Source organism: Panicum hallii, chromosome 1 (assembly GCF_002211085.1).
Source record: "Panicum hallii strain FIL2 chromosome 1, PHallii_v3.1, whole genome shotgun sequence".
Classification (NCBI taxonomy): domain Eukaryota; kingdom Viridiplantae; phylum Streptophyta; class Magnoliopsida; order Poales; family Poaceae; genus Panicum; species Panicum hallii.
In genome coordinates this window covers 50820544-50844181 of record NC_038042.1, presented here as the reverse complement: position 1 = coordinate 50844181, position 23638 = coordinate 50820544, and the positions used below count along the sequence as shown (strand labels likewise).

The window sequence follows — 23638 nt, the reverse complement described above, 5'->3', positions numbered from 1 at the left end:
CAGGCAGCTAATGGGCCAGCGAGCCCCTGACGTAGATGTAGGGTACAGTGTCCGTATCAACGAAGTATACTTAACATAACGAACACATACAGACATATCCATTTGGTGGCCATATCGTCCAGGGGACAAGAGCTAATGGAACTCATGGCAACGTAGAACTACAGAAAAATATACTTACACTGAAGCTAGATACGTAGAATACATGTATACTTACTGACGCCAGCACAATGCAATCATTCAGAGAATTTTGTCTGTGTACTGATGAACACCTTTTCTTCTTCAGAAGTTGCATGGTTCTTGAGATACTCCTCCCAATTTGTAGTTTTTTTAATACGCTTCGCAAGGCATGCAAATGTATACCAGCATGAGGGGTCTAGAGAAATGGACATGTGAAGTATACTGTCACAATCCGGATGATACTCTAACGGCCAGAAATAATGCCAAGTCTTATGGAACGTATTTTCTGCGGGCTATTGTCGGCTACAAAAAGAGGCTGTACGTATGCAGACAATGAGCCAAGCATACCAGCATCGTCCTTTTCTCTCTGTGTAGAGTGAGATCGTGACCACACGATAGAGAGAGAAAAAAGCTTGAAAATGCAGCATGCGTGTTGCAAAGCGAAGCATGAAAACACAGCGGAATACTGGCGCCGTCGGTTCAGATCGAGACCCACGAATCTTTTCTCCGGCATGCTTTGACGGGATACAAACTGGGAGGGAAAGCGACGAATCGTGAAGCTGTTGGATCTGCCGACTGGTGCCTGAAGTTAATAATAAGCTTGTGGATTGGGTGTCACGCGTTGATTAGCCAATGGGCATCTCTATGGAGGTTGATGTAATATTTTTTTTTAAAATAACTGCTGCATGCAGAGATGCATGCCTCTCATGAGCAAGTGCTGGAAAATTTCTCGCCTAAGACGACAGGTTCTGAAGCCGGCCGTTGGATTAATTTGCTGATTGGTGGTTAAACTTAATATAAGCTTGTGGACAACAAGGTGCTATTACGTCGGTCATGACCGTGCAGATTAACTAGTTGCATGCCTTTCATGAGCAAGGGGGAGAAAAATAATATCAAGTTCGTCCAAGTTGACCACTAGTAACTTAACTGGTCATTAGTACTCCATCCGTCCTAAATTACAATTCGTTTTGGCTTTTCTAGATGCGTATATTTTGCTATGCACTTAGATGTACACTGTGCCTAGATACATAGCAAAAACTATGTGTCTGGAAAAGCCAAAACGAATTGTAATTTAGGACGGAGGGAGTATATACAATGCGGAACAACTATAGGTCGATATATACTTCGCCAATACCTTTTTAGATAAGTAGCTTATCAACCCGTGCTCCCGCACGAGGCTAATTAGAATTAATATAAAAATAAATTCATACCTAATAATTATAATTATCTATCTCATGCTCTCTTTTATCTATTAAATATTCTAACATACAATACTCTAAAGATACATACTTATCATTATCTAGTTGTAATATTATAGTTAGTAACAATATTTTCACTTTGTATGACACCTTCATTTGTATTTGATATGTATTTAATTGAACCATCTGTTTAAGCTATGCGAATACTATAAAAATTGGTATTCTTATATCTTCCCCGTACATAACATGCACCATGGTCCATGGGTAGTATTTTATATAAGAAATAACATAAATAATATATTAATAATGATAGAGATTGTAATTAAGAATTTTATATTGGTGCATTTTAAGAGTTTTTTATAATTATATAATTTAGATTTAGATTTAGGAGTTACTTTAACTTTTAATAATGACATAATTAGATAATTTATATACAAACTTAGGAGGATATTTGGCATTATTCTTATAATAGCATATGTGGGTAATTTACATGAAGATTAAGGGGTTACTTTAGATTATTTTTTATAATGGCAGGGGTGGGTAATTTAGATACATATTTAGAGGTTAGTTTAGCCTATTTTTATTATGGCAGAGGTGAGTAATTTATATACATATTTAGGGGTTACTTTACCTATTTTCATAATTGCAGAGGTGGGCAATTTATTAGAAAAAATAACAGATCCAATGACTATTATAATTAGACTATTATGACTAGAATTGTCAGATTGATTGCCAGATGTTTCCGTTTTTATATGAATTTCTCTATTTATTCAGTATCCACCTAAAATTCTAGGTGGCTTCAAGTGGAGGTTCCAAAGATGCCTCTATTAGTAATAGTAAGATGGAACAAAAAGCTTATCCTAGCCCCTACGTCTAAAGATGCATATGGCCAATACTTCTTACAATAGTTGGTTCAAATAGTACTCAAAAGAACAAAGTACTTAATCAAATAAAAGCATTCGCCTTAAGCATAATCACTTGCTAAAACTCCAGCCATGATTGGTCAGTACCTATAACTACTACAAATGCTTTGTTTTTTTGGGGAAAAAAGTGCATATACTTGTGGTCTTCTACAAGTCCTTGCCTATGGTACTGATGAGTTGCATATCAGTAGGTGGTAGTCAAGCTGCAATGGCCTTCTCTCAGTCAGAGTCAACTAGTGTTTTGCTTTTATTTTCTTTTGTACAGACACTGCACTTGTTGCTTGGACGAATGGATGCACTTGTCCAGATTCCGTGAAAAAAACAGAAAAAAAAAGTTTCTGGTGAGTTCGCCTCGCCTGAAATGCACGGACAGGCAAACCTCATTACGCAGCCGCCAGCCGGTTCATCACGACTGTAGCCGATGATTGGTGGCGTCGCAAGGAGTCGGAAGCACAACTAAAACGAGCGACAAACTTGAGAGTTGCGTGTTGTCTCACCGTCATCGGAGGTACGGTCTCGAACCACACTCATTGAAGGGAAGAACAAAGCGATTTTTTTAGTGTAGCTACGTGCTAAAAACATCAATTATTGGCGACGATCTCTCCGTCCGTCGTGTGGCCCAGCTAGCTGTGCGCTTCAGACTTCATCCATCGACCCATGGCGACGTGAGATGGACAGGCAGGACGGAGTAGGACTCTTGCTGTAGCAGCAGCAAGCGTTGCCTCCGAAATCAGCAACTCCATCTCGAGTCGTGCTGCAGGGCCTGGATCAGCAGTACGACCGTGCCTTGAAGCTTGAAGCTCTCCCTGGCCCTTATTAAGATCCGGTGACACTCTGCCTGTTCCATCTGACTTGTGTGTTTCCTGTGTGGCCAATGTGTTGCAGGTCGTGAGGCATCAATGTTTCTGAAGTTACCGCACAACTTCATGAAAATGGCAGGGCATCCAACCATCGCATTCTGCGGCGACAACGGCACAATACAATCTAGTCGTAGTGATAACAACAAATTAAGATACTAGAATTGCAGGTCTCTGGTAAAACCTAGACCAAGTACAAGTAGGAGCACATGCATGGCAATGGACAAATGGTCTTGCTTGGTGTCAGGACTCAGACGTGTCCACGCATCTCGCTTTCTCCTTGGCTAGCCGTTTTGTATATACCTAGTACCGGAACCGGACGGCCGGGTTGGTACGCAACAACAACTGCGACGCTGACCGCTGCAGTACCAATAGGACTTCGGAATTGCAGGCTCTACCCAAACACTCCCATAATGGGAGTTGTTAATGAGGCGAAGAGAAGGAGCGATTCGATTCGTGTCACGCATGCTGGATATTGTAGATTTCTAGTCATCGATCTAGTGGTGGGAGGAGGTACTACGATCTCGATCGGTGCGCTTATTCATTCACATCACTGGCAAACAGCATTATTATGTTCTTGAGATGGAGGCATCGCAACTTCACAAGTCAGCCAAGTTGTTTGATTTGTACTATTTCGTACTGCAAATGAATAGACCATACTGCGTTCTGTTCTGCAGAAAGATGGTGCGACCACCCAGGAATTACTCTGCTTTTCCTCTCATCTGCGTTCTGTTCTTCAGAAAGACGTAGTATGTGCGTGCTGCTTGCAGTCGCTGGCCGGTGATTCTACCGACCCCAATATACTTCTCTTGCTTTCTCCATGTCAAAGAAAATGATTTCACCTTTTTCGATATACCGACTACCTTGGCGTCCTTACAAAAATACCGGGTGGTATGTACCTCTCGCGGAGTCACAGAACAGTGACCACGTACTAGCCAGACAGTTCAGTTTTACCCGTCCACAGAAATTTTTCAACGACTTTTGCTTACAAATGGACGACCCAAAAGGTTCCTAGAAAGTTACACCAACTGTTACTTACGGTTACGTAGACCAAAGCCACCAAGCTGTCGGTTACGAGAGGAAAACGTGGCTGTTTACTTACCTTGCATTGGTGAAGTGTTAGCAGTTTGCAGTACTGACCAGTAGATAGGCCGTTTTTATCATGGAAAGTTCTGGTATGAGGATTAGATAATGACTAACGTAAAAATCTTTGCCCACACTCAAGTCGACGTGCTTTGATTGTAGTCGGTGTCGCTTCCTTCTGCTATATCTCCTTTTACTTTTCAGGTAGATCCGTGGATATCTCTTCTCTAGGCTTCGCACTCTTTTCTGACCAACAAGTGGTTCATTGTAGGACTGAAAATAGTATTCTCCAGACAATAATCGCACGAGAATGATGAGCCATATTGTTTATCCCCGCCCCCCCCCCCCCCCCCCCCCCCAAAAAAAACACTCTTGACTCTCGTGCACACGTTCACCTCTACGAGGGTCTGTTTGAATTCCGGAGGTATAGAAATCTACTTAATAAACTAGACTATTTAGTTTAGAATTTGACATCCCACTATTTTCCAAAGTTTAGATATAAGTCTATCCTAAATTTATAGGATGGGAGATGGAAATTAATTTTATCAACCACCAAGTTATATTTCTATTCTGTAACTTATAGCGCACTTTTTCACTTACTTATTTACAGTAGAAATATAGCATACAAGTGTCTCACTCGTATGGCCAACAATAGTATACAAATATATCCATATATAATTATATTAGTTTAATAGATTTGTATCTAAATTATAATTATTAAAATAAAATTTAATTCCAAGGTTTCAAATGGGTTTGAATGGAATCATTGTCAGGAGCCCGAACGCTGCACAGGAGCACACCAACCCAAGCTGGAGAACCCGGCAAGGCGGCAAGGGTGGCTCTTGCGGCGGCTTGGCGAGGAGGAGTGAAAGGATTTTCTGGACATGAGAAAACTCATTTAATTTGGGCCATGGTCAACAAATTCCGGATTGATTATTCTAAAAAATAAATTCCGGATTGAGAGGGATAGGAGTCAGGAGAGGACTGAGAGCCTCAGAGGACAGCCGGCGTGAAGCCAACTTCAATTACAAAGGGAGATAAAGTGTATAAAACAGAACGAATAATCGATTTCCCGGATTCACTAGCTGTCATGCATTCTCTCAAACTAGAACTGCTCAGCTGAGAAACACTAGATCATTCTCGCGGGTTCACCGTCACACTGTGAGAAATACCAAGTACCCAGTCCAGTATAAGAGACCAGGTCAGTCAAAAAAAAGTGTTACACCCAGAGATGTCACATCCACCAGAAAGTAAACCAGACTTTGCAGGGGGAAAACATATCATTCTGACCGGGCAAGCATTTTTATGTTCGTCGTTCTCTAATAATCCTGGGCTTTCAAGAAAAAGAAAATTAATCCTCGTACAGGGTCTTTCCATTGTAAAATATAATGCCCTACCAGTCATTGTAGGGAATTGCTTAGTACTCCAGATCTGTTCCAAAATATGGTTCGCTTTAGTTTGTTCTAAGTTAATTTTTTTAAATTTAATCAAGTTTTCTAAAAATATACTAACACCGATAATACTGAGATAAATGCACTATCAACATTGATATGGTGGATTTAATATTTCTAATTGGGTATTGTAAATATAGATGCATTTTTTTATAATCTTAGTCAAAGTTGAATTCTTGACTTAGGGGGTGTTTGGATGGAGGGGACTAAACTATAGTCCCTGTCATATCAGATTTTTAAACACCAATTAGGAGTATTAAATATAACTTAATTACAAAACCAATGCACAAATGGAGACTAATTCGCGAGATGAATCCATTAAGTATAATTAGTTTATGATTTGATAATGTTGTGCTACAATAAACATGTGCTAATGATGATTAATTAGGCTTAATAGATTCATCTCGTAAATTAGTCTCCATTTATACAATTAGTTTTATAGTTAGCTCATATTTAATCCTCCTAACTGACATCCAAACATCTGATATAACCCGGACTAAAAGTTAGTCCACGAATCCAAACAGTCTCTTAAACAAAAACATATAATTTGAGCAGTGGGAGTAAGTACTTATCAAGGCCTTTCATAACGGATGCTTCTTACTCTGTTGCGACAGCATCCGGAGCCAGCGGCGTGGTGCTCAGGAACTCCCAGGGCAAGGTTTTGGCAGCAGTGGCTCGCGTCTACACCAACATTGCAGATGTGACTATGGCAGAAGCATTGGCGGCAAGGGACGGCGTGTTGCTTGCAACTGAGCAGGGAGCAACAAAGGTGATACTGGAGGTGGACAATTTGAGGTGGCGAGCCTCATTCGTTCAGAGGAAGGGATCCGCAGTGCTATCTCCGGAATTTGGCATGAAATCAGAGAGCTTAGTAGTTTGTTTACTGCTTTTGATGTTTCTCTCTCTCTCTCTCTCTATCCCCCGTGGTTATGATCTAACTCTACATAGAGGAAATGAGGCTGGAATATGCATGTTTGGCTTATATATTGTCTGCATACGTACGTATGGGAAAGCGAAAGTTGTTCCTCGACAAAAGCCGGCTGAAAAAATACGTTCCTCAAGACTATAGCATTTCTGGTCGTTATTAGATATGTCCTCCAGATTGTGACAGTATACTGCACTGTCCATTTCTATACATACCGCATGCATGCTGATATACATCTCTGCATGTCCTGCGAAGCGTATTACAAAATTCTCTGGATGATCGCATTGGCGTCAGTAGCAATACACGCATACGTATCTAGATCCAGTGTACTAAGTATTTTCGGTGGTTCTTTGTTGCCATGGTTTTTTTGCATGTCTGTAATTGTTCGTGGCATTAGTAGTGCTGCGGTGTATACTACACATTATACGGACAATGTACCGTACATCCACGTCAAGGGCTCGCTGCTGGCCCATTAGTTTCCTGCCAACGCTGCATCTGCATCTGCATCCATGGTAAACGGATTCTACTGGAGTTCGCGTGTCTGTTTCAGATGCTGATGCAGTTTAAACTCCTCTGCGATCCAACATAAAATTTGAACAGAGGAAAAAACAAACTCGCTCTTCGTCGCTCCACCTCCAACATCCAATCTTGGTCACAGATTCACGTTTGTTTAGTCTTCGAGATAAGATTGCACTTCATCTAGTCGGATTTCAATTTGGTGCATTGAAGACATGAAGACCGAGGTAACATTGAGGTCTTTTCTTGACATATCATCATGCTCGGGGTATGAATGCTAAGGATATGTAATATTGGGGCATGATTCTAGTTGACTTGAGTGATTTGGATGACAATTAGGAAGTCTGAAGTGTCATGTACAGACGCCAGACGGTATTGGACCATTGGTCGTCAGTGAAGTCCACAATTAACCTGGATTTAAGTATGAGAAGTGGCAGTTCAGAAATGATGGATGTTTGAAACAGTGTAACGATCGAGATGGTGTGAGAAAGGAGCAAGAAAGATTTGAAAATGAAATATGTTAAAAAGCAGCCGCTAGCGGACATAACTTTATATTTATAAACATCTTTGGAAGACTTGACTAATAGATCTAGAGATTAATAAAGTCAGCATATGAGAAATCATCATACGCGCTTCTCTAATGACGGGCACGTTATCTTCCATTAAAAGATATCCCATAGGTTGTGTAGCTGGAGAGTGCACCACGAGCTAGTGAGGACGGATATACAATTAGCTCGGTTTATAAGCTTAGGTTTTGTATTGTCTCATACCCAGTTAACCAAATTGTTTCACACAATAGTGCCTTTTGAGATGAAACTGTTCACAATACTCTCCCCATTCTGCAATGTGTGTGTTCATAGCACACCATGCTCAATGTCCAAGAAAATATTGTTCGAAGTAAAAGTCAATGTGCATGCATGTGCCTAGTATAATGTAACATTTCTCTTTTTTTAATGGACAGATAACTTTTCCTAAGATCATGGACGAGGACATAGCAGAACAGATGGAGTAGCAAATCAATAGAACAAGCTACAAAAATTGTTGTAGTTTTTTCTTAGGCTTAAATCCAGGATAATAGCATACATATTAGCCATTGCATATATCATATTAGCTTGCTCCTCCATATCATAGTACTTGCTCCTTCATATCATATTAGCCACGCAGCTACTTATAGCATGAATACTGAAGTTATGTAAGGAAAAAATTTCGTAAATCGGATAGGATTTCCCCCTTTTCCTGTTTCTTGGCCCCGCCCTATCTCCTAGAACGGTTCTGAAAGCCTGGCCCAGCTACTCGGTCCATAAGAGCCCACAAGCTTGGGAGGACTGGGAATTGGATTTGGACCACATAGTCAGAGCTTCTTAAATCAATCTCGATCGAGAAATGGAGTGGCGGTTGCAGCACTCTCTATTGCTTCAGGCAACACAAGGCATGGGTTCTTGCTGTCGACGTTCAGGGCAACAAAATACAAGCAATGGCTGAGTTTGGCACTGACAGAAGCTTGGGCTTGTCCCTTGCATACTGTCACCAGGGTATGGAACGCTCCAGGTAACTAATTATATTGGAGCAGCAAATTCTTTCAATCTCGTGGTTCAACATGAGAGGGCCATCAGAAAAAAAAACTCGCAGATCTAAGGAAAAAAAAGCCCGTGAGAGTTCATTTTTCGGCCCATTACGAGGCCCGTTCAATAATTTCTGGACCGCAATTCTCGGCCCACCGTTCTCCCATCTTTCGCTGCCAAATTAAACGGGGGGATTGGGGGGAAGAACTGCCTGACACGACCGGTGGCAGCGGGAAACGGGAGAACATCGATCCCACCACGTCGTCTTCGTGGTCGTGGCTCGCACGCCTTCCCCTACAACGAGAACGACCGTCTCGTCCGTCCAGACAACACGCCCAGAAGAATAGGAGAAGTAAACAGGGGATAAGCCGCAGGTTGCCATGGAGGCTTGGCACGAGGGCGTCACCCCTCGATCTCCCCAAGCTAAAAAAGATCGATCTCCCCAAGCTAAAAAAGAACAGGCTTCGGTTGACCTCGTCTGCGCGGTTTACAGCCGCTCGCGCCTCCTACCTTTGCTCCGCGGCTCACGCCCGCCCTGTCCTTTATAGCATCCATCTCGCCCGCGAGACGTTTGCTTCGTGATCCGAATCGAGCGAACCTGTCGAGCTCCTCCCACCCGCGCCGTTCCTTTGCTCGTCGCCGGCCGGCCGGGGGACGCGCCTCGCCTGAGACGAGAAGCAAGCCAGAGAGAGAGAGAGAGAGAGAGAGAGAGAGAGAGAGAGAGAGAGAGAGGAGAGAGGCTTTGCCCAGGCCGGCGTGTTGGCAGATAGGCCGCCATCATGTCTTTCACCGGCACGCAGGACAAGTGCAAAACCTGCGACAAGACGGTGCACTTCATCGACCTCCTCACCGCCGACGGGGTCTCCTACCACAAGACATGCTTCAAGTGCAGCCACTGCAAGGGGACGCTCTCGGTACGTGGGCACGGCCCATAGTTTTGTCCTACATTTGCATTGGGAAGGAATCGCTTAGTTTTCCTTCTTTTTATTTGATTTGAGAAAAAAATTGTACGTTTGCATCCCGTATAGATTAGCAGCTACTCTTCCATGGATGGTGTCCTGTACTGCAAGACCCACTTTGAGCAGCTCTTCAAAGAGACAGGGACATTCTCAAAGAAATTCCAAGGTAATGCCGTAACATACATCAGAAAAAAAAATCAACCTAATGCTACAACAGAGTACCTTCTCAAACATCTCTGATATTTTTTATTCTGTCATTCAGGTGGTGTATCCTCAACCAAGAACGACCAGGTAGGGTTCAGAAAATCTGCTTGGACTGATGATTCAAAAGTTATAAAAGGCCTCAGGCTCTCAGCACCAATAATAATTGAATGATATTTACACTGTGAAATTGATTTCTTTTTGCAGGCAAAAGCACCGAGCAAGCTATCGTCTGCATTCTCTGGAACTCAAGATAAATGCGCAGCCTGCCAAAAAACTGTGTATCCATTGGAGAAGGTACAGAAATGCTGTTCCGTGACTGAAAAAGCAGCACATGATATCAGGCTGTCAACAGATCTGTTAAAAAAAAATCAAATTTATCTGATCAAATCAGAACAGCTAATAATGTCGACACTCTTGATCTTCTTGTTCAGATGACGTTGGAAGGCGAGTCCTACCACAAGAGCTGCTTCAAGTGCTCGCACGGGGGCTGCATCCTGACCACCTCCTCCTACGCCGCGCTCAACGGCATCCTCTACTGCAAGATCCATTTCTCGCAGCTGTTCAAGGAGAAGGGCAGCTACAACCACCTCATCCAGACGGCGCAGAAGAAGAACGAGGCCGCGGAGGCTGCGCCGGAGCCGCCGGCGGATGCAGGGGCGGCGGAGTAGGAAGCGCCTCCCCCCCACAAGCGGCATAGAACAACCGTTACCAGTGAAGCAAAGAAAAATAGAACCATATATCTATATACACGATCTCTGCAATTTTCAGCTAGTAGTTTGCAAATATATGTTATTTCCTCGCCTTCTCTTGTTCTGCCTCTGACAGCTTGGTTTTTGTCAGTCTGTGATTGTAACACATGCACGTTTTTTTTCCCTGTATGAGGCTCTGGATTCATGACTATGAAATGAGAGTACTGGTGTTAACATTCTTCTTCATTCCTAGTCCATTGCAGGAAGTTTTTCTTGACATCCCATGAAAGTGAAGGATGAAAAAGAGGAGGCTTACCAATAGCCTTTTTTATTTTTATTATCTTTTAGATAAAGGATGTAATCTCGGACCTTTACACTATATCTGAAATATCTTTACTTCTTTATCAAGAGAGTGACTAAAATTTACATGAATATTACATGAATGGGGCGACCTCTGTGAGGTTCAAGAACCCACCAGTCATGCCTCCCTTCGGCGCGAGCGCCATCATGAGAGCTCCCCTTGCGCCCTCCTCGACTGTCAGATCTCCAACTTGGAAGCTCATGTCTGTTTGGACAAAACCAGGATGCACGCAATTGATACACAACGATGGATGCTCCTTTGCAAGTATCCTGGAGCAAGCATTCATGATAGCCTTGGACACTTTGTATGCAGTGAACCCTCCTTCCGTAGGCCATCCGCGACGCTCCAGTTGGCCGTCCTTGAAGTCCCTGAGGAACAATTCAGACAGTTCATCCAGTCTCTGTTCAGACAATTTGTCGATGTCGTTGAGCTCCTGTTTGAGTTCCTCTCCGCTGAAAAACTTGAGCAGGATGGAGATGTTATTGTTATTTTTGCAATTTTTTGAACTTATCCTCTTTTGCAAATATAAATGATGAATTTGATTTTACTTTACTGATGAGTTGTGAGATAACTGTATGCTATTTCTTGTAGACAGTTACCCTGAGTAGTCCGTAGCGAGATGATATGTTAACAATTCTTCCATGGGATGAGGAATGTAGGAGAGGAAGCAATGCTTTTGTGACAGCTTTAGTCCCATGGTAGTTGGTTCTTAAGCACTCTTCTGCTTGTTTGTAAGGCTCCCTGATGTGCTTTCTGATTCTACCAATCTTTTCCATGAGATCCATGCCCGCGATCTGTTTCCACGCAACAAAAAAAATATTTATTTCTTTTACAGTTTAGTTTTTTTTCCAAAACTGAAAAAAGATACTACTCTCTGATAGTAATTTTTTTGTCTTTTATAAATATGTACACTAAAACTCTGTTTGAGGATTGCGTTCTGAGAAGTTACTGGTTAACTAACCTCTTGCCGAAAGGTTTCTGGGTTGTCGACCTCACTTCTTGTCGTCCCAGCAATTGCTGCATTGTTGACCTGAGCACAAAACCGACACACGCCAGTAATGCAAAGCTAAAATCAGAAATTAAACACCCATTAATCGCCCTCATCTTTATCTCTAGCTCTGTCTGAACTACTACGCATAGATTGCAGTACAAGAAAGCGAAACCACACGTCCATACCAATATATCCAGCTTGCCAAACTTCTCCTTGACAAAATCAGCCAAGCGTACAGCGCTTGATGGATTGCTGATGTCCAGTTGATGAAACACGACGTTGGATAGCCCAAGCGAGCCAAGGATGCTGACTGCTTCGGCGCCCCTCTTGTCATCCCTCGCCGTCAGTACCACCGTGACTCCATTGGAAGCGAGTTGCCTGCATATTTCCAGCCCAATTCCTCTGTTCCCTCCTGTAACCACAGCGACCCTGTAAAAAACAAAGAAAAAAAGTGACATTAGTACCACAAATGGCATGTGAAAGATTTATTTGTTTGATACTACTGCCAAAGAGATTTGATGCTCACTCAGATTGGTTGCCTGCGTTTCCTTCCATGTGTAACGGACAGCTGATTCTTGCGCAAGATGGTGTTCAGGTGAGCAGTAGATTAGAGAGTGGAGACGGGAGTTGGGTCACTGAGCTTGGAGGATCCAGTCCGCATGTATAGCGCCGGTGGTCTGCATGCTTGGAGGCTCTGCTTGTCTGTTTGAGGTCACCCCTCTCGTCACTGGCAGTATGGCTTGTTGTACAAAGGTCGTACCGCTTTCATATTCTTGACCAATTCATCGCTTTCCGTTGGAACTTGGATCAGGTTTTCCTTGATGATCTGAATGAAGAAAAAAAGTTCCTGTGGAACAACACTATGCAGGGGACGCCACTGCATCCGTCACAGGTGCCAAGTGCTTTGGTAGGGCACGAAAGGCTGCTGTGCAAGATTTTTCCAGCGCCGGACGCCTGGTATTGGTTGGTTTGTTAAGCTTCCAGTTTGAGGTCTCTAAAAAGGTGAAAACGGTTGGGATAAATCACTTTCCGTGTCATGCTCCGTTTTCTACATTGTACCCGCTCTTTCTTATATTCTCGGACAAACTCGGAAGTGGTATGAAATACAGGATATCAAATACAAATTTGGGACGAAAACGGTTTGGGGGTTTTCCTGATTGTTTTCACATTTCCTTTTTTTTTTTACGTGATGTCCCGTTTATGCCAAAGCGGTATATCCCGTTTTTGGCAGTCTAAGGAAAACAACCCAGCCCAACAAACAACCCCAAGCGGCCCAACCCAGGAATTCAACTACACGAGGAGGAAAAATTCTTCGAGAACACATTTGGATGTGAATTTTAGAGAGACACTATCAGACGATTGTAAATTGGAGCATGGACCAAAAGTCTACCATAAATCTCAGCCGGAGAGAGCATCTCTAGTGCCCTCGTGCACAAAATGCATTTATATTTTGAAAACGTGAGCATAATTAATAGGAAGATCTCCACTTTGTAAATCTTGAACATGCAGTAATTTTGCCACAGACTTCTCCATTAATTTCATGTTCTTCTATGATTCCTAGCCCGTGCACCCACGAAGGTTGATGGACTGGTAGTCCATGTATCCTGCTAGGAACCTAGTAGCTCAAGCTTTATCCTTTCCTGGTACAGAACTACACGAAGGGAGCGACCTCCGTGCAATCCAAGAACGCTCCGGTCGTGCCTCCCTTGGATACGAGAGCCAGAACCAGAGCTCCCCTTGCGCCCTCCTCGACCGTGAGATTTCCGGTGTGGAAGTTGATGTCTGTACTGACGTAGCCAGGATGCACACAATTTATGCATAACTTTGGGTGCTTCTTTGCAAGGATTCTCGAATAAGCATTGGCAAGAGCCTTGGACGTTTTGTATGCAGGGTACCCTCCTTCAGCAGGCCATCCATGGGGTTCCAGTTGACCATCCTTGAAGTCCTTGAGGAACAATTCTGATAGCTCATCTAGTCTCTCTTCGGATAGGTTATCAATGTTGTTGAGCTCCTCTTTAAGCTCCTCGCCACTGAAGAACTGAAGCCGCGTAAAAAGATTAGAATTTTGCAAATACAAATGCGATACCTGAACCTAACTGTTAAATCATCTCTCGGAGGCGGTTACCCTGAGTAGTCCAAAGTAAGAGGATATGTTAACTATTCTTCCATGTGATGAGGATTGAAGGAGAGGAAGAAGTTCTTCTGTGACAATTTTGGTGCCATAGTAGTTTGTTCTCAAGCACTCCTCTGCTTTCTCGTAAGGCTCCGTGGTGTGTTTCCTGATCCATTCAAGCTTTTCCATGCCAACCATGCCTGCAAGCTATTTCCATGCGGCAAAAATTGTTACTCTCTCTTTTATTGTAAGAGCTATTCAGAAGGTAATAAATATATTAAAATTCTGCAGATAAACATAATTGGTAGTGAATTCTGAATCGTGATTATTACAAGGTAGCTAGCTGACCTCTTGCTGAAAAGATTCCGGGTCGCTGATCGCTGTTGTAGTCCCGACAATTCCTGCATTGTTGACCTGCAAAGAATCAAACCAGCAACTACCAATGATTCAGGATAACTTCAGAATCAGAATCCTTCACATGTAATGACGTTGGAAAAGAATCAAAGGCATTACCAATATATTCAGCTTGCCATACTTCTCCCTTATAAACTCAGCAAGGCGCGTAGTGCTCGACCGATCGCCAACCTCCAGCTGATGGAACACGACGTTGGATAGGCCGGGCGCTCCAAGGGTTTTGACTGCTTCTGCACCCCTCTTCTCGTCCCTCGCTGTCAATACTACCGTGACTCCTTTGGAAGCAAGTTGCCTGCATATTTCTAACCCAATTCCTCTATTCCCTCCTGTAACCACGGCAACCCTGAAAAAACAGAGAAATAGGTGTCTCGAAGTTTTAGGATACACAGAAAATTAAGAGACTACTATCTACATGCTCATATAAGTCTTTTAGAACATCGATGTGATGTACGATCCCCGCTATAAAATTTTGGCTACAATTATATCAATACAAATTAAAACAATTATATATTATGAAATTATTTTTCATAATTAGTCTATTAACATCGACACTATTTGTGTTGTACTATGTGCTTTTGACTGAGGAATTACATATACTATTCTGTAGAAGAGATCCACGGCGTGCTGAGAACATGTGTAAGAAGACAACAGAAAAATCCGAAATGCTCACTCTTTTTCATATTGGCAGCGTACTTTTCCTTCCATTTTTTTGGGTGGCCGAGGTCTGTCTTGTGCAAGTCAGAGTGGGACACTTTGCAGAGACAAGAGTGGTGTGCTTGTGCTTGCAATGATACCCCACCGACAGCAGGCTCTTCAGCAATATATAGTGGTGCGCCCCCAGTAGGCTCCCGTCTTGGTGATGTCGTCACCCCTCTCGTCATGCCGACAATTTTATGCACCAAGTGACGCAACATCCTCGCTGAAGTCATGGCTGATCGGTTACAAGTTACAATGACATTTTTAGACCAGTGTTTGTAGAGACAGAAAGAGACTAGTCTTCTAGTCTAGCCGGTACTTTAATTTAACCCTCAGGTTATCTTCGTTTTTCACATGCAAGTAGACTAGTAGCACAAATACAACAGACAAAAGGGCTGAAGGAAAGCCTTTATTTTTCAATAGTAGAAGAGAGAACATAAAACAAATACGTGGTAAAAGAAAATTTTCCTCCACAACATTTCTCAACAAATTGTCATTTGTTTTACTAGTCCATCAACCCATGCTTCCACACGGGCTAGCATTTGTAGGTGATATTAATATTAGAAGCTTTTTTTTGTTTCAAAGGGGTGAACAATCTATCAAATTTGTTATTTTTTCCTTGTATGTGTTAATGTTCTTACATTTATGGCATCATAAGAAGGATCACACAATTTTGCAACATATATTCATAATATTTTAATAGTACATAATATGTTAATGAACATTTTAATCTTAGGAGCGAGATCAATAGTACTATTTGAAGATTGTAATGCATAATATGATTGAAAATTGCTAAATTTGTTTCTATTTCAAATATCTACGACCACAAGGAGAAATCACTATGGTTCCTGTCTTCTCCAGTGGCAGGTACAAAGAAACTTGAATATATGGCCATGTGGGAGGCCCCTCTTTTGGAATTCAAGCGTGCAGATAACTACATTCAAAATGGCAAATTGTTAGTTCACATGTAAATGAATAATGAGTAAATCATTAATTGCAACAATTCCCCCACAGTGTAGTCTAGGTTTTATGTGTCACATCAATTGCTTCTGTCTGTAGTGAAACATCATACCATTGATGTCATGTATGCCCGGTGATAGTTTCTTACCATCTTCTTCCTCACTGGTGTTACACGTAAATGGTACAAAAAGGTCAAGGTGTCCAACCAACCAAATGACATGTCATCATAGCATCTTTGAAGTTTTGTCCCTTGTAAATAGCGCGTCCTCGAAAAGAAGACGGTAATATTATTCTGTTTCCAACCTGGTCAGCTCTTGTGTCGCTCCTTTCACCAGGATGTTCTCTGTTCCAGTTTTCCCTATATCGCTCAGTACGTGTGATAAACGGAAGTAGGTATCTAAAGTATTTAGGGTGTAATAGCTAGTGAAACAAAAAGGTATCTAAAATGATCTTGTGCATATATCTGAATTCTGAAAAAGGGTACATCCCCTGGTGTAATTTAGGGGTTAACTCCACCAAATGAGGTAGGATAGATGATTTATATATTATCTATAATTGTGCCGGTATTCTGATTCTTATCTAGGTTGGCCGGCTCCTATATGATCTCTGCATGTATGTATGTTGCGTACGTTGCTAATATAAACTAATATCCAATTTGTGTTGCCTAAAATTAATCCATGTGTGGTTTAGTGCATATAGAAAAGGGGAGGCGATTGGGAGATTACTGGTTGATCTCTGCAACATCGTTGCAGATTTGAAGGTTGTTATGATGACGACGGTGATGCCGTCTAGGTCTAGGTAGTTGCAGGGGAGCATGTTTGTCGGTGCCATCGAATGCCTCGCAATGAACAATTTTAGGATAGAGATTCTCTCTAATTTAAATAAGAAAGAGAGATCAGGAAGGAGCGAGAGATTAGTTAGGGTAGATATAACCTGTTCTGTATTTTAGAATTAATTATTCGGAGAGATTTATTATTTTTTATGGAGAGATTTATTATGCTGGATGTGACTGGTAGGATACTATTATATTAATTATTCCTGTAATAGCACTGGTGGGTAATTTACGTATAGATGTAGGGGGTTATTTAGGTTAATTCTTCGTAATAGCATAGGTGGGTAATCTTCTATTATATTAATAAGAGAGTGTTAAAATAAGTCACCCCGTTCGCCGAGAGGGTCTAGAAATTCCCACGTTAATTAAGAAACAGAAGAATTTGCATCGTTGGATTTTGTGAAGATCTAACTATATCTATTAACTCAAAAGTCCATATCGAATACAATCAATAAATAGCTATTTTTGGATTTAAAAAATTAGAACATGACTAAAGAATCAATACCGAATACGATTAGTAGACAGCTAAATTTGAAATTAAAAAAATAAGAAAACTAAAACTTAACCAAAGAGCCCACGTCGAATACAATTAGTAAATAGCTAAATTCAAAATTGCAAAAGTAAGAAAATTAGCATTAGCATTGATAAAAAATTTACTATTAGCAAAATAGCTAAATTTCAAAATTAAAAATATAAGAAAATTAGCAGTTCACAAAAGAGTCCATATCAAATATAACTAATAAATAAATAAATGTAAGAATTATAATATAGAAAAAATCAGTAGTTAATTTGTATAGTGATTAAGAACCACTAAATAAATAATATAGGTCATTAAGATATGACTAAAGAGTCCAACCGAATATGATTAGTAAATAGGTAAATTTGGAATTATAAAAAAGAAAAATAAGATATAACCAGAGAGTCCATGTTGAATACAATTAGTAAATAGCTAAATTAAGAATCATAAAAATAAGAAAATTAGAATTAGCATTTATAAAAAAATTATTACTAGCAAAATAGCTAAATTCAAAATTCAACATATAAGAAAATTAATAGCTGATCAAAGAGTCCATATTGAATATAACTAATAAGTAAATAAATGCAAGAACTAAAATATAGAAAAATATTAGTAGTTGATTTGTATAGTGGTTAAGAAATAAGAAGCACTAAATAAATAATATAGGTCAAATGCAAATAATAAAATTCCAAATTTGAGTTATAAATGGGGCTACAAGTTCACAACATTTTATGTCAAATATAATTAATAAATAGCAAAATTTAGAATTATAATTAATAAAATTAGTAGTTAATTTGTGTATGAATTTTGAACAAAGTGTTAAAAGAAGCCATCACATTCGCTGATTTAAAATTACCATATTAATTAAAAAAGAGAAAATTGATGAGTTAGCCACGAAGAAGCTTAGTCAAATAGTATCATACTCTGATAATTAGAAGATAGAAAAGTGGCTAAGAAGTGATTTTGATCTGGAAAATGATGAGCAAACGAGAGTCTCTAAACATAGAAAACCCATAGGTAACTAGCCTGATAAAATTAGAGGCATAGCAATGATTGCACTGTGTTACAGCCATATCGTAGCCACGACATACTCTTAGCTCAGTCATCAAGTTGATGATTACTCTAATAAGGTTGATGAATACTCTAACATAGATTGGATTGTCTCTGTTACTAAAGCATTGTGATCGCCACTAACGACAACGAGAAGAACCGAGACAGTAACTTTTGCTATGTAGCATTATCAATTGTTGATGGTCAAGAGCTAAAAACTAGAAGAGAAGGAACGTAGATGATACAGCACTGTAGAGTGATGATGCGAGATATAGAACAAAGCAACTTGAAAATCCATGTTTGATATGCCCGCTGGTCCATAGAAAGCCATGGATAATGTTCAAAAGTAACGGCGTGCACTATCAGTGGTACATCTTCGATTACCATTGTAAAACGGGCAAAGATTCTTAGGAGAATAATGTAGATAGCTATACCTAAGACAATATGAGAGCATGCATTACCGGGCTGTATTAAGGGGTGATTGGAGGACAATGAAAAGAAAATATACTATACTTTTGGTGGTATCTATATTGAACCACTTATGTAGGGATAATTTATTTATCATGCACGGTAACTAGAACACTCAAGAAAAATTGTACATCACAAGTATTTTTTTGAAAAAATAATATTGATGTCAATATAAAATATATAGATATTTAGTTACTTCCAGTAATACCCAAAAGATCATTTTCTTCTAAATTATTATCCAAAAATATAGCATAAAATATAATTAAAAAAAATAAAGGTTGCACCTCTGTCTCATGACTATGAGGACAAAATAATTACAAAGATAGAACTAAACAAAACTATTTGCATTCAAATTTTCTAAAGTAAAAAAAAATCTAAAAGTTTTGGAAAAAAACTAGATAACCGCGCTATTTGCATAGGGCACCTTGCTAGTTTTTTTAGAAACAAATGATGATCAGATGTTTTGCTTTTTTTAGAGAATTTCTATAATTTCTTTTATCTTTTAGAATATCCACCTAGAATCCTAAATGGCTTCATATGGAGATTTTGAAGGGAGCCTACATTTTAGTAGTAGTAAGATTTTTTTTCATTCTGTTGGCTGGTGATATTTTAACTTGTATTTCTTGTCACGATACAACTACAAGGGTCAAAGGATTTTATATCTGTAGGAGTACGTTGTTTTCTCTTTGCGAGTTGTACTCCAGGACTAGACAAAAGATGCTATCTCCATGCGGTCGAAGTAGGCGCCGGTCACGCCGCCCTGTTCGTCGAGCGCGACCGCGACTGAGACGCTGGCACCTTCCGCGGCCGTCAGGTTCCCCGTGTTGCAGTTCATCTCGGTCTCGACGTAGCCCGGGTGCACGCAGTTGACCCGCAGCCCGGCGTTCTCCCTCGCGAGGACCCTCGTGTAGGCGCAGACGAGCGCCTTGGACGCCTGGTACGCCGCGTACACCCGGTCGGCCGGCCACCCGCGGCGCCCCAGCTCGCCGCGCCTCAGGTCCTCCACGAACAGCGCCGACAGCTCGTCCAGCCGCTGCTTCGTCAGAGTGCCGATGCTGCTCAGCTCCTGCCGGAGCTCCTCGCCGCTGAAAAACTGGACCAATCGAAGAGCCGGATACATGTAAGATTTTGGATTATTTTTAGATTTTTTTTTCTGTTCTAACTTGCAAGTGTGATGATCTGTGATGTACGAGGGCGCGTACCCTGAGTAGCCCAAACGCTGAAGTGACGTTGACGATCCTTCCATCGGAGGAGGATTGGACGAGTGGGAGCAGCGCTTCGGTGACGTTTTTGGTGCCGTGGTAGTTGATTTTCAGGCACTCCTCTCCTTGCTGGGTGTTCTGCGTGGTTCGCTGCTTCAGCCATTCCGCGATCTCGTTCTGATCCTTACCTGAACGCTGTTTTGATGCGGCCAAACTGAACTGAGTCAGTGGTTAACATGGATCAAGAAGTACTGATACTTTAGATGCTAATCCAAGAATATTGCTACATAGCAGAAGGGAGGAGGGTTCTGCCAGTACTGTTTACTGTACCATTATTTCCTTGACGGCTGCCTCGTCGCCGACCTCCATCGTCACCCCCATGATTCCTGCGTTGTTGACCTGCATAGCGCGAGAAGCGATTAGGTCAACACGTCGAGGATGCGACGAGTTACGCCCACCAAGATGGCCGCTAGAAGTAGCAGGCACGGAAACGGAAGCGTGAGCTCATGACGTCGTGGCCGGGGAAGGAAAGTTGAAATTGAAGAGGGATACCAGTACGTCGAGCTTGCCGAACTTGTTCCTGACGAAGTCAACCAGACGAGCGGCGCTGGCGGGCTCCGCGATGTCCAGCTGGTGGAACACGACGTCCGGCAGGCCGAGCCCGCGGAGCCTGCCGGCCGCCTCGGCGCCCCTCCTCTCGTCCCGCGCCGTCAGGACGACGGCGAGCCCGCTGGACGCCAGCTGCCGGCATATCTCGAACCCCATGCCCCGGTTCCCGCCGGTGACAAGGGCGACCCTGACCCAAAGGAAATAAGGCCAAGCAGATAGGTAAGGGCAAGTACACATCAGGACAGCAGGTAGCAGAGATGCAGCACTCAGCCGCTGTTGATCGGACAGAAAATTTTGTCGAGTTCCTGGCTGCACCTCTTCTCTGATGGCTTGGGGATGGCTCCTTCCATGATCTTCGGCTGATCCGGCGCAGCGGCAGAGCAGCGGTTGTATGAGTGGAGACGGGCGGATTACTGGATCAGGCTTGAAACGATGGCATTTGCAGACAGATGGGTGGTTCGTTTATATGCTGATGGTCGTTTTCAAAACTTGTGTTGCGAGAGGATGCCTGGTCAGCAGCAGTATGCAGGTCATGATTTGGGGGGGCGTGCTTGACCTCAAGCTCTGACGTTTCAGAACCGGCAGATTCCTGGCCGAGGTTTCAGCCTCTCAAGGCCAGGGTAGCAATAGCATCAATACATCATGCATTAGCGCATTGCATCTGTTCTTAAAGTTGAGTTTGCCAACCTCAGGTTGCTTGATCCAGGACCAGGAGCCGCGAGGATGACTCTGCAGCCGAGAAAGTGTTGAGAAAAAGGGTGGGGGGAGACACGGACCCCCGTTTTCGTATTTTGACTACGACCACATAGCCCAACAACACAGATACAAATTATTCGGGAACAGAGAAAATAGAAATTATTGTAAAAGAAAACAATTGTCGTGGATACTGTGATAAATCATAAATGAATAATACTGCCAAGCGCATCGGTGATAAATGAATAAGTAGCAGTACTACGTGAGAGACACCGTCGACGGCGTGGACTACTATTATTTGTGCCCATTCTCTAATGACAAGCCTACGCATCGAAAACAACCGACACGGCCGCGTACTTCAGCCCCAGGTCTTCAAACGTCTCGCCGCCACCGCCCTGCAGAGCCTCGAAGCCGCCGCGGGCGAACCTCATGATCCGGAACGCCCTCTGCTGCTCCGCCTCCCCTCCGCAGTGCCCTTGCACGGCCGACCTGCAGAACGCGAAGAGCGACGCGACCCTCCGCCTGCAGCCGAACTCCTTGGCGACCGTGGTGCCATCGGGGAGCCGGATCCTCAGCTTGTACATCTTCTCGCCTTCCATGGGCTCGTCGTCGTCGTTTTGCTCGCTGCAGCTGGCACCGGCAGGTGCAGAGATCTCAGGCGCTGCCGGCTCTTGTTCGACGCCTTCAGCGGCAGGTGCAGATATCGCAGGCGCTGCCGGTTCTTGTTCGACGGCCGCAGCGGCAGATGCAGGTGCCGGCCGTTCTTGCTCGCCGCCCGCAACAGCAGGCGCGGAGGTTGTCTTGACGAACTTGGGCATGGACATGGTGCTCGGCTTCGATTTCGTGTACCCGTCAACGTACTCCATGAACTCGTCCGGTGTCATGGCGCCGCTCCGCTTGTCCAGCAGCTGCCCCGTGATGGGGTCCAGGACGAGCACGGCGGGCAGCTGGTCGTCTTCGAGCTTGTAGAACGAGGACACTTTGGCGCACTCGTCCAGGTGCAGGTAGCTGTTCCTCTTCTGGACCAAGAAGAAGACGAAGCTACCCCTGACCACGTTCTTGACTCGCTCGTCCGACCACAGGTCACGGTTGTGCAGCTGCGACTGGAAGTCGCCGACGCCGCTGCGGGTCTGGAGGTTGACCAGCAGGAACTGGTCCTCCCTCGCCGCGCGCACCTTGGCGTCGTGGAAGGACCCGCCGCACATCAGGTCGAACGGGAGCTGGTACATCTCCGCCAGCGAGTTCTGTTGCTGCCGCCGCGCCGGCCGCGGCTGCTCCCCATCCTCCGTGTCGTCCTCCGCTAGCGAGGCGTCGTAGTAGGAGTCGTCTTCCTCCATGTCGATCTCGTAGTCGTCGTTCATCTCGTTGTCACTGTAGCTCATATTGCTGTCCTGCCCGTCGTCCTCTTCGTTGCTGCTGCCCATGCGGCCGTCGTCCTCGTTGTTGCAGCTATCTTCTTGCTCCGCGTCGTCGGGGAACTGGCCGCCGTAGACGTTTTCCCCTCCGGCTTGTCCGCCATCCCCGGGCTCCGCTTCTCCCCACCCGGTCGGCTCAATCTCGCCGGGTTCCGCATCTCCCCACCCCGTCGCTTCAATCCGCACCGGCGCTGGATACGGCGCCTCCCCGTAGGAGTGGTCGTCGTGGGCAGTGCTGCCATCGCCGTAGTACGCGTCGTCCTCGTACAACGCTTCAACGCGCGCGCGGATAGGAGCGCGCACGTCGTTGTCATCGCCGTTCTCGCCGCCGACACCAACGCCGTAGTCGCCCTCCTCCTCCTCCTCCATCAATACCTCCTCGTTGGGAAAGATCGGGGCGGGCGCACCAGACGGGCCGGCGCCGGCGCCGGCGCCACCGGTGCTGAAGAAGAGATTGATTGCCTCGTCCAGGTTCCAGCGGCACGAGCAGAGGTGCTGCACGGCGTCCGCCTGCGACTCGCAGGACGTGATTTCCATGAACGTGGAGACCATCTGTTTGTCCATCTTGATCGGCTGGCGCGGCCGGCGGCGCTCCTCCCGAACTAGGGCTCGCAGCAAGAGTCTCTTTGGATCTTTGGTATGTGACGGAGTCACGGGGGGTTTCGTTTTTATTGGGCGTCGTCTCGACGAAAGTGAGGTCGGAGTCGGACTCGACTCCTGGGCCCGCCTGTGTTGGAGTCGGAAACGTGGAGGAATGCGTGCGGATCGAGAG

General features: G+C 43.7%; 4 protein-coding genes across 5 annotated transcripts; 1 reads left to right on the top strand and 3 right to left on the bottom strand.

Annotated features, from left to right (window-relative positions):
• The first annotated feature begins 9066 nt into the window (after nt 1–9066).
• On the top strand, nt 9067–10791 carry LOC112893998 (LIM domain-containing protein PLIM2b-like). Its single transcript, XM_025961587.1, has 5 exons — nt 9067–9607; nt 9722–9818; nt 9915–9943; nt 10061–10150; nt 10288–10791. Exons 1-5 carry the CDS (start codon nt 9473–9475, stop codon nt 10522–10524), a joined length of 588 nt encoding a protein of 195 aa, XP_025817372.1. The 5' UTR covers nt 9067–9472; the 3' UTR covers nt 10525–10791.
• Nucleotides 10792–10915: 124 nt separating this feature from the next.
• On the bottom strand, nt 10916–15207 carry LOC112898259. The gene is made up of 10 exons (XM_025966618.1): nt 15095–15207; nt 14524–14767; nt 14359–14424; nt 14023–14217; nt 13553–13935; nt 12424–12471; nt 12083–12326; nt 11868–11972; nt 11506–11700; nt 10916–11366 (listed from the first exon to the last, which is right to left on the bottom strand). The coding sequence occupies exons 1-10, from the start codon at nt 15127–15129 to the stop codon at nt 10980–10982; spliced, it is 1902 nt and encodes a 633-aa protein (XP_025822403.1). The 5' UTR covers nt 15130–15207; the 3' UTR covers nt 10916–10979.
• Nucleotides 15208–19410: 4203 nt separating this feature from the next.
• Nucleotides 19411–21182, bottom strand: LOC112899776 (salutaridine reductase-like). Of its 2 annotated transcripts, XM_025968393.1 has the most exons (5): nt 21074–21182; nt 20702–20945; nt 20480–20548; nt 20150–20344; nt 19411–20040 (listed from the first exon to the last, which is right to left on the bottom strand). In XM_025968393.1, the coding sequence occupies exons 1-5, from the start codon at nt 21106–21108 to the stop codon at nt 19654–19656; spliced, it is 930 nt and encodes a 309-aa protein (XP_025824178.1). In that variant the 5' UTR covers nt 21109–21182; the 3' UTR covers nt 19411–19653. The 2 variants fall into 2 exon arrangements, with proteins under 2 accessions (XP_025824178.1, XP_025824170.1); XM_025968385.1 differs by lacking the exon at nt 21074–21182 and having other exon boundaries at nt 20702–21054.
• A 459-nt stretch (nt 21183–21641) lies between these two features.
• Nucleotides 21642–23470, bottom strand: LOC112899768 (putative plant UBX domain-containing protein 14). The gene has a single exon (XM_025968374.1). The coding sequence runs from the start codon at nt 23428–23430 to the stop codon at nt 21775–21777; it is 1656 nt and encodes a 551-aa protein (XP_025824159.1). The 5' UTR covers nt 23431–23470; the 3' UTR covers nt 21642–21774.
• Nucleotides 23471–23638: the final 168 nt, after the last annotated feature.

Bases quoted from the DNA above. Each gene is read 5' to 3' on its own strand.
- LOC112893998 (XM_025961587.1), top strand. From the start codon at position 9,473: ATGTCTTTCACCGGCACGCAGGACAAGTGCAAAACCTGCGACAAGACG. The intron at 9,819-9,914 runs GTAATGCCGTAA...TCTGTCATTCAG, and splicing joins ATTCTCAAAGAAATTCCAAG to GTGGTGTATCCTCAACCAAG. The intron at 9,944-10,060 runs GTAGGGTTCAGA...TTCTTTTTGCAG, and splicing joins CCTCAACCAAGAACGACCAG to GCAAAAGCACCGAGCAAGCT.
- LOC112899768 (XM_025968374.1), bottom strand. From the start codon at position 23,430: ATGGACAAACAGATGGTCTCCACGTTCATGGAAATCACGTCCTGCGAG.
- LOC112899776 (XM_025968385.1), bottom strand. From the start codon at position 20,995: ATGTGTACTTGCCCTTACCTATCTGCTTGGCCTTATTTCCTTTGGGTC. The intron at 20,549-20,701 runs GTATCCCTCTTC...CGCGCTATGCAG, and splicing joins TCGGCAAGCTCGACGTACTG to GTCAACAACGCAGGAATCAT. The intron at 20,345-20,479 runs GTACAGTAAACA...GCATCAAAACAG, and splicing joins CAGCCGTCAAGGAAATAATG to CGTTCAGGTAAGGATCAGAA.
- LOC112898259 (XM_025966618.1), bottom strand. From the start codon at position 15,129: ATGGAAGGAAAAGTACGCTGCCAATATGAAAAAGA. The intron at 13,936-14,022 runs GTAACCGCCTCC...ACGCGGCTTCAG, and splicing joins CTTACTTTGGACTACTCAGG to TTCTTCAGTGGCGAGGAGCT. The intron at 11,701-11,867 runs GTTAGTTAACCA...GCGTGGAAACAG, and splicing joins CAGAAACCTTTCGGCAAGAG to ATCGCGGGCATGGATCTCAT.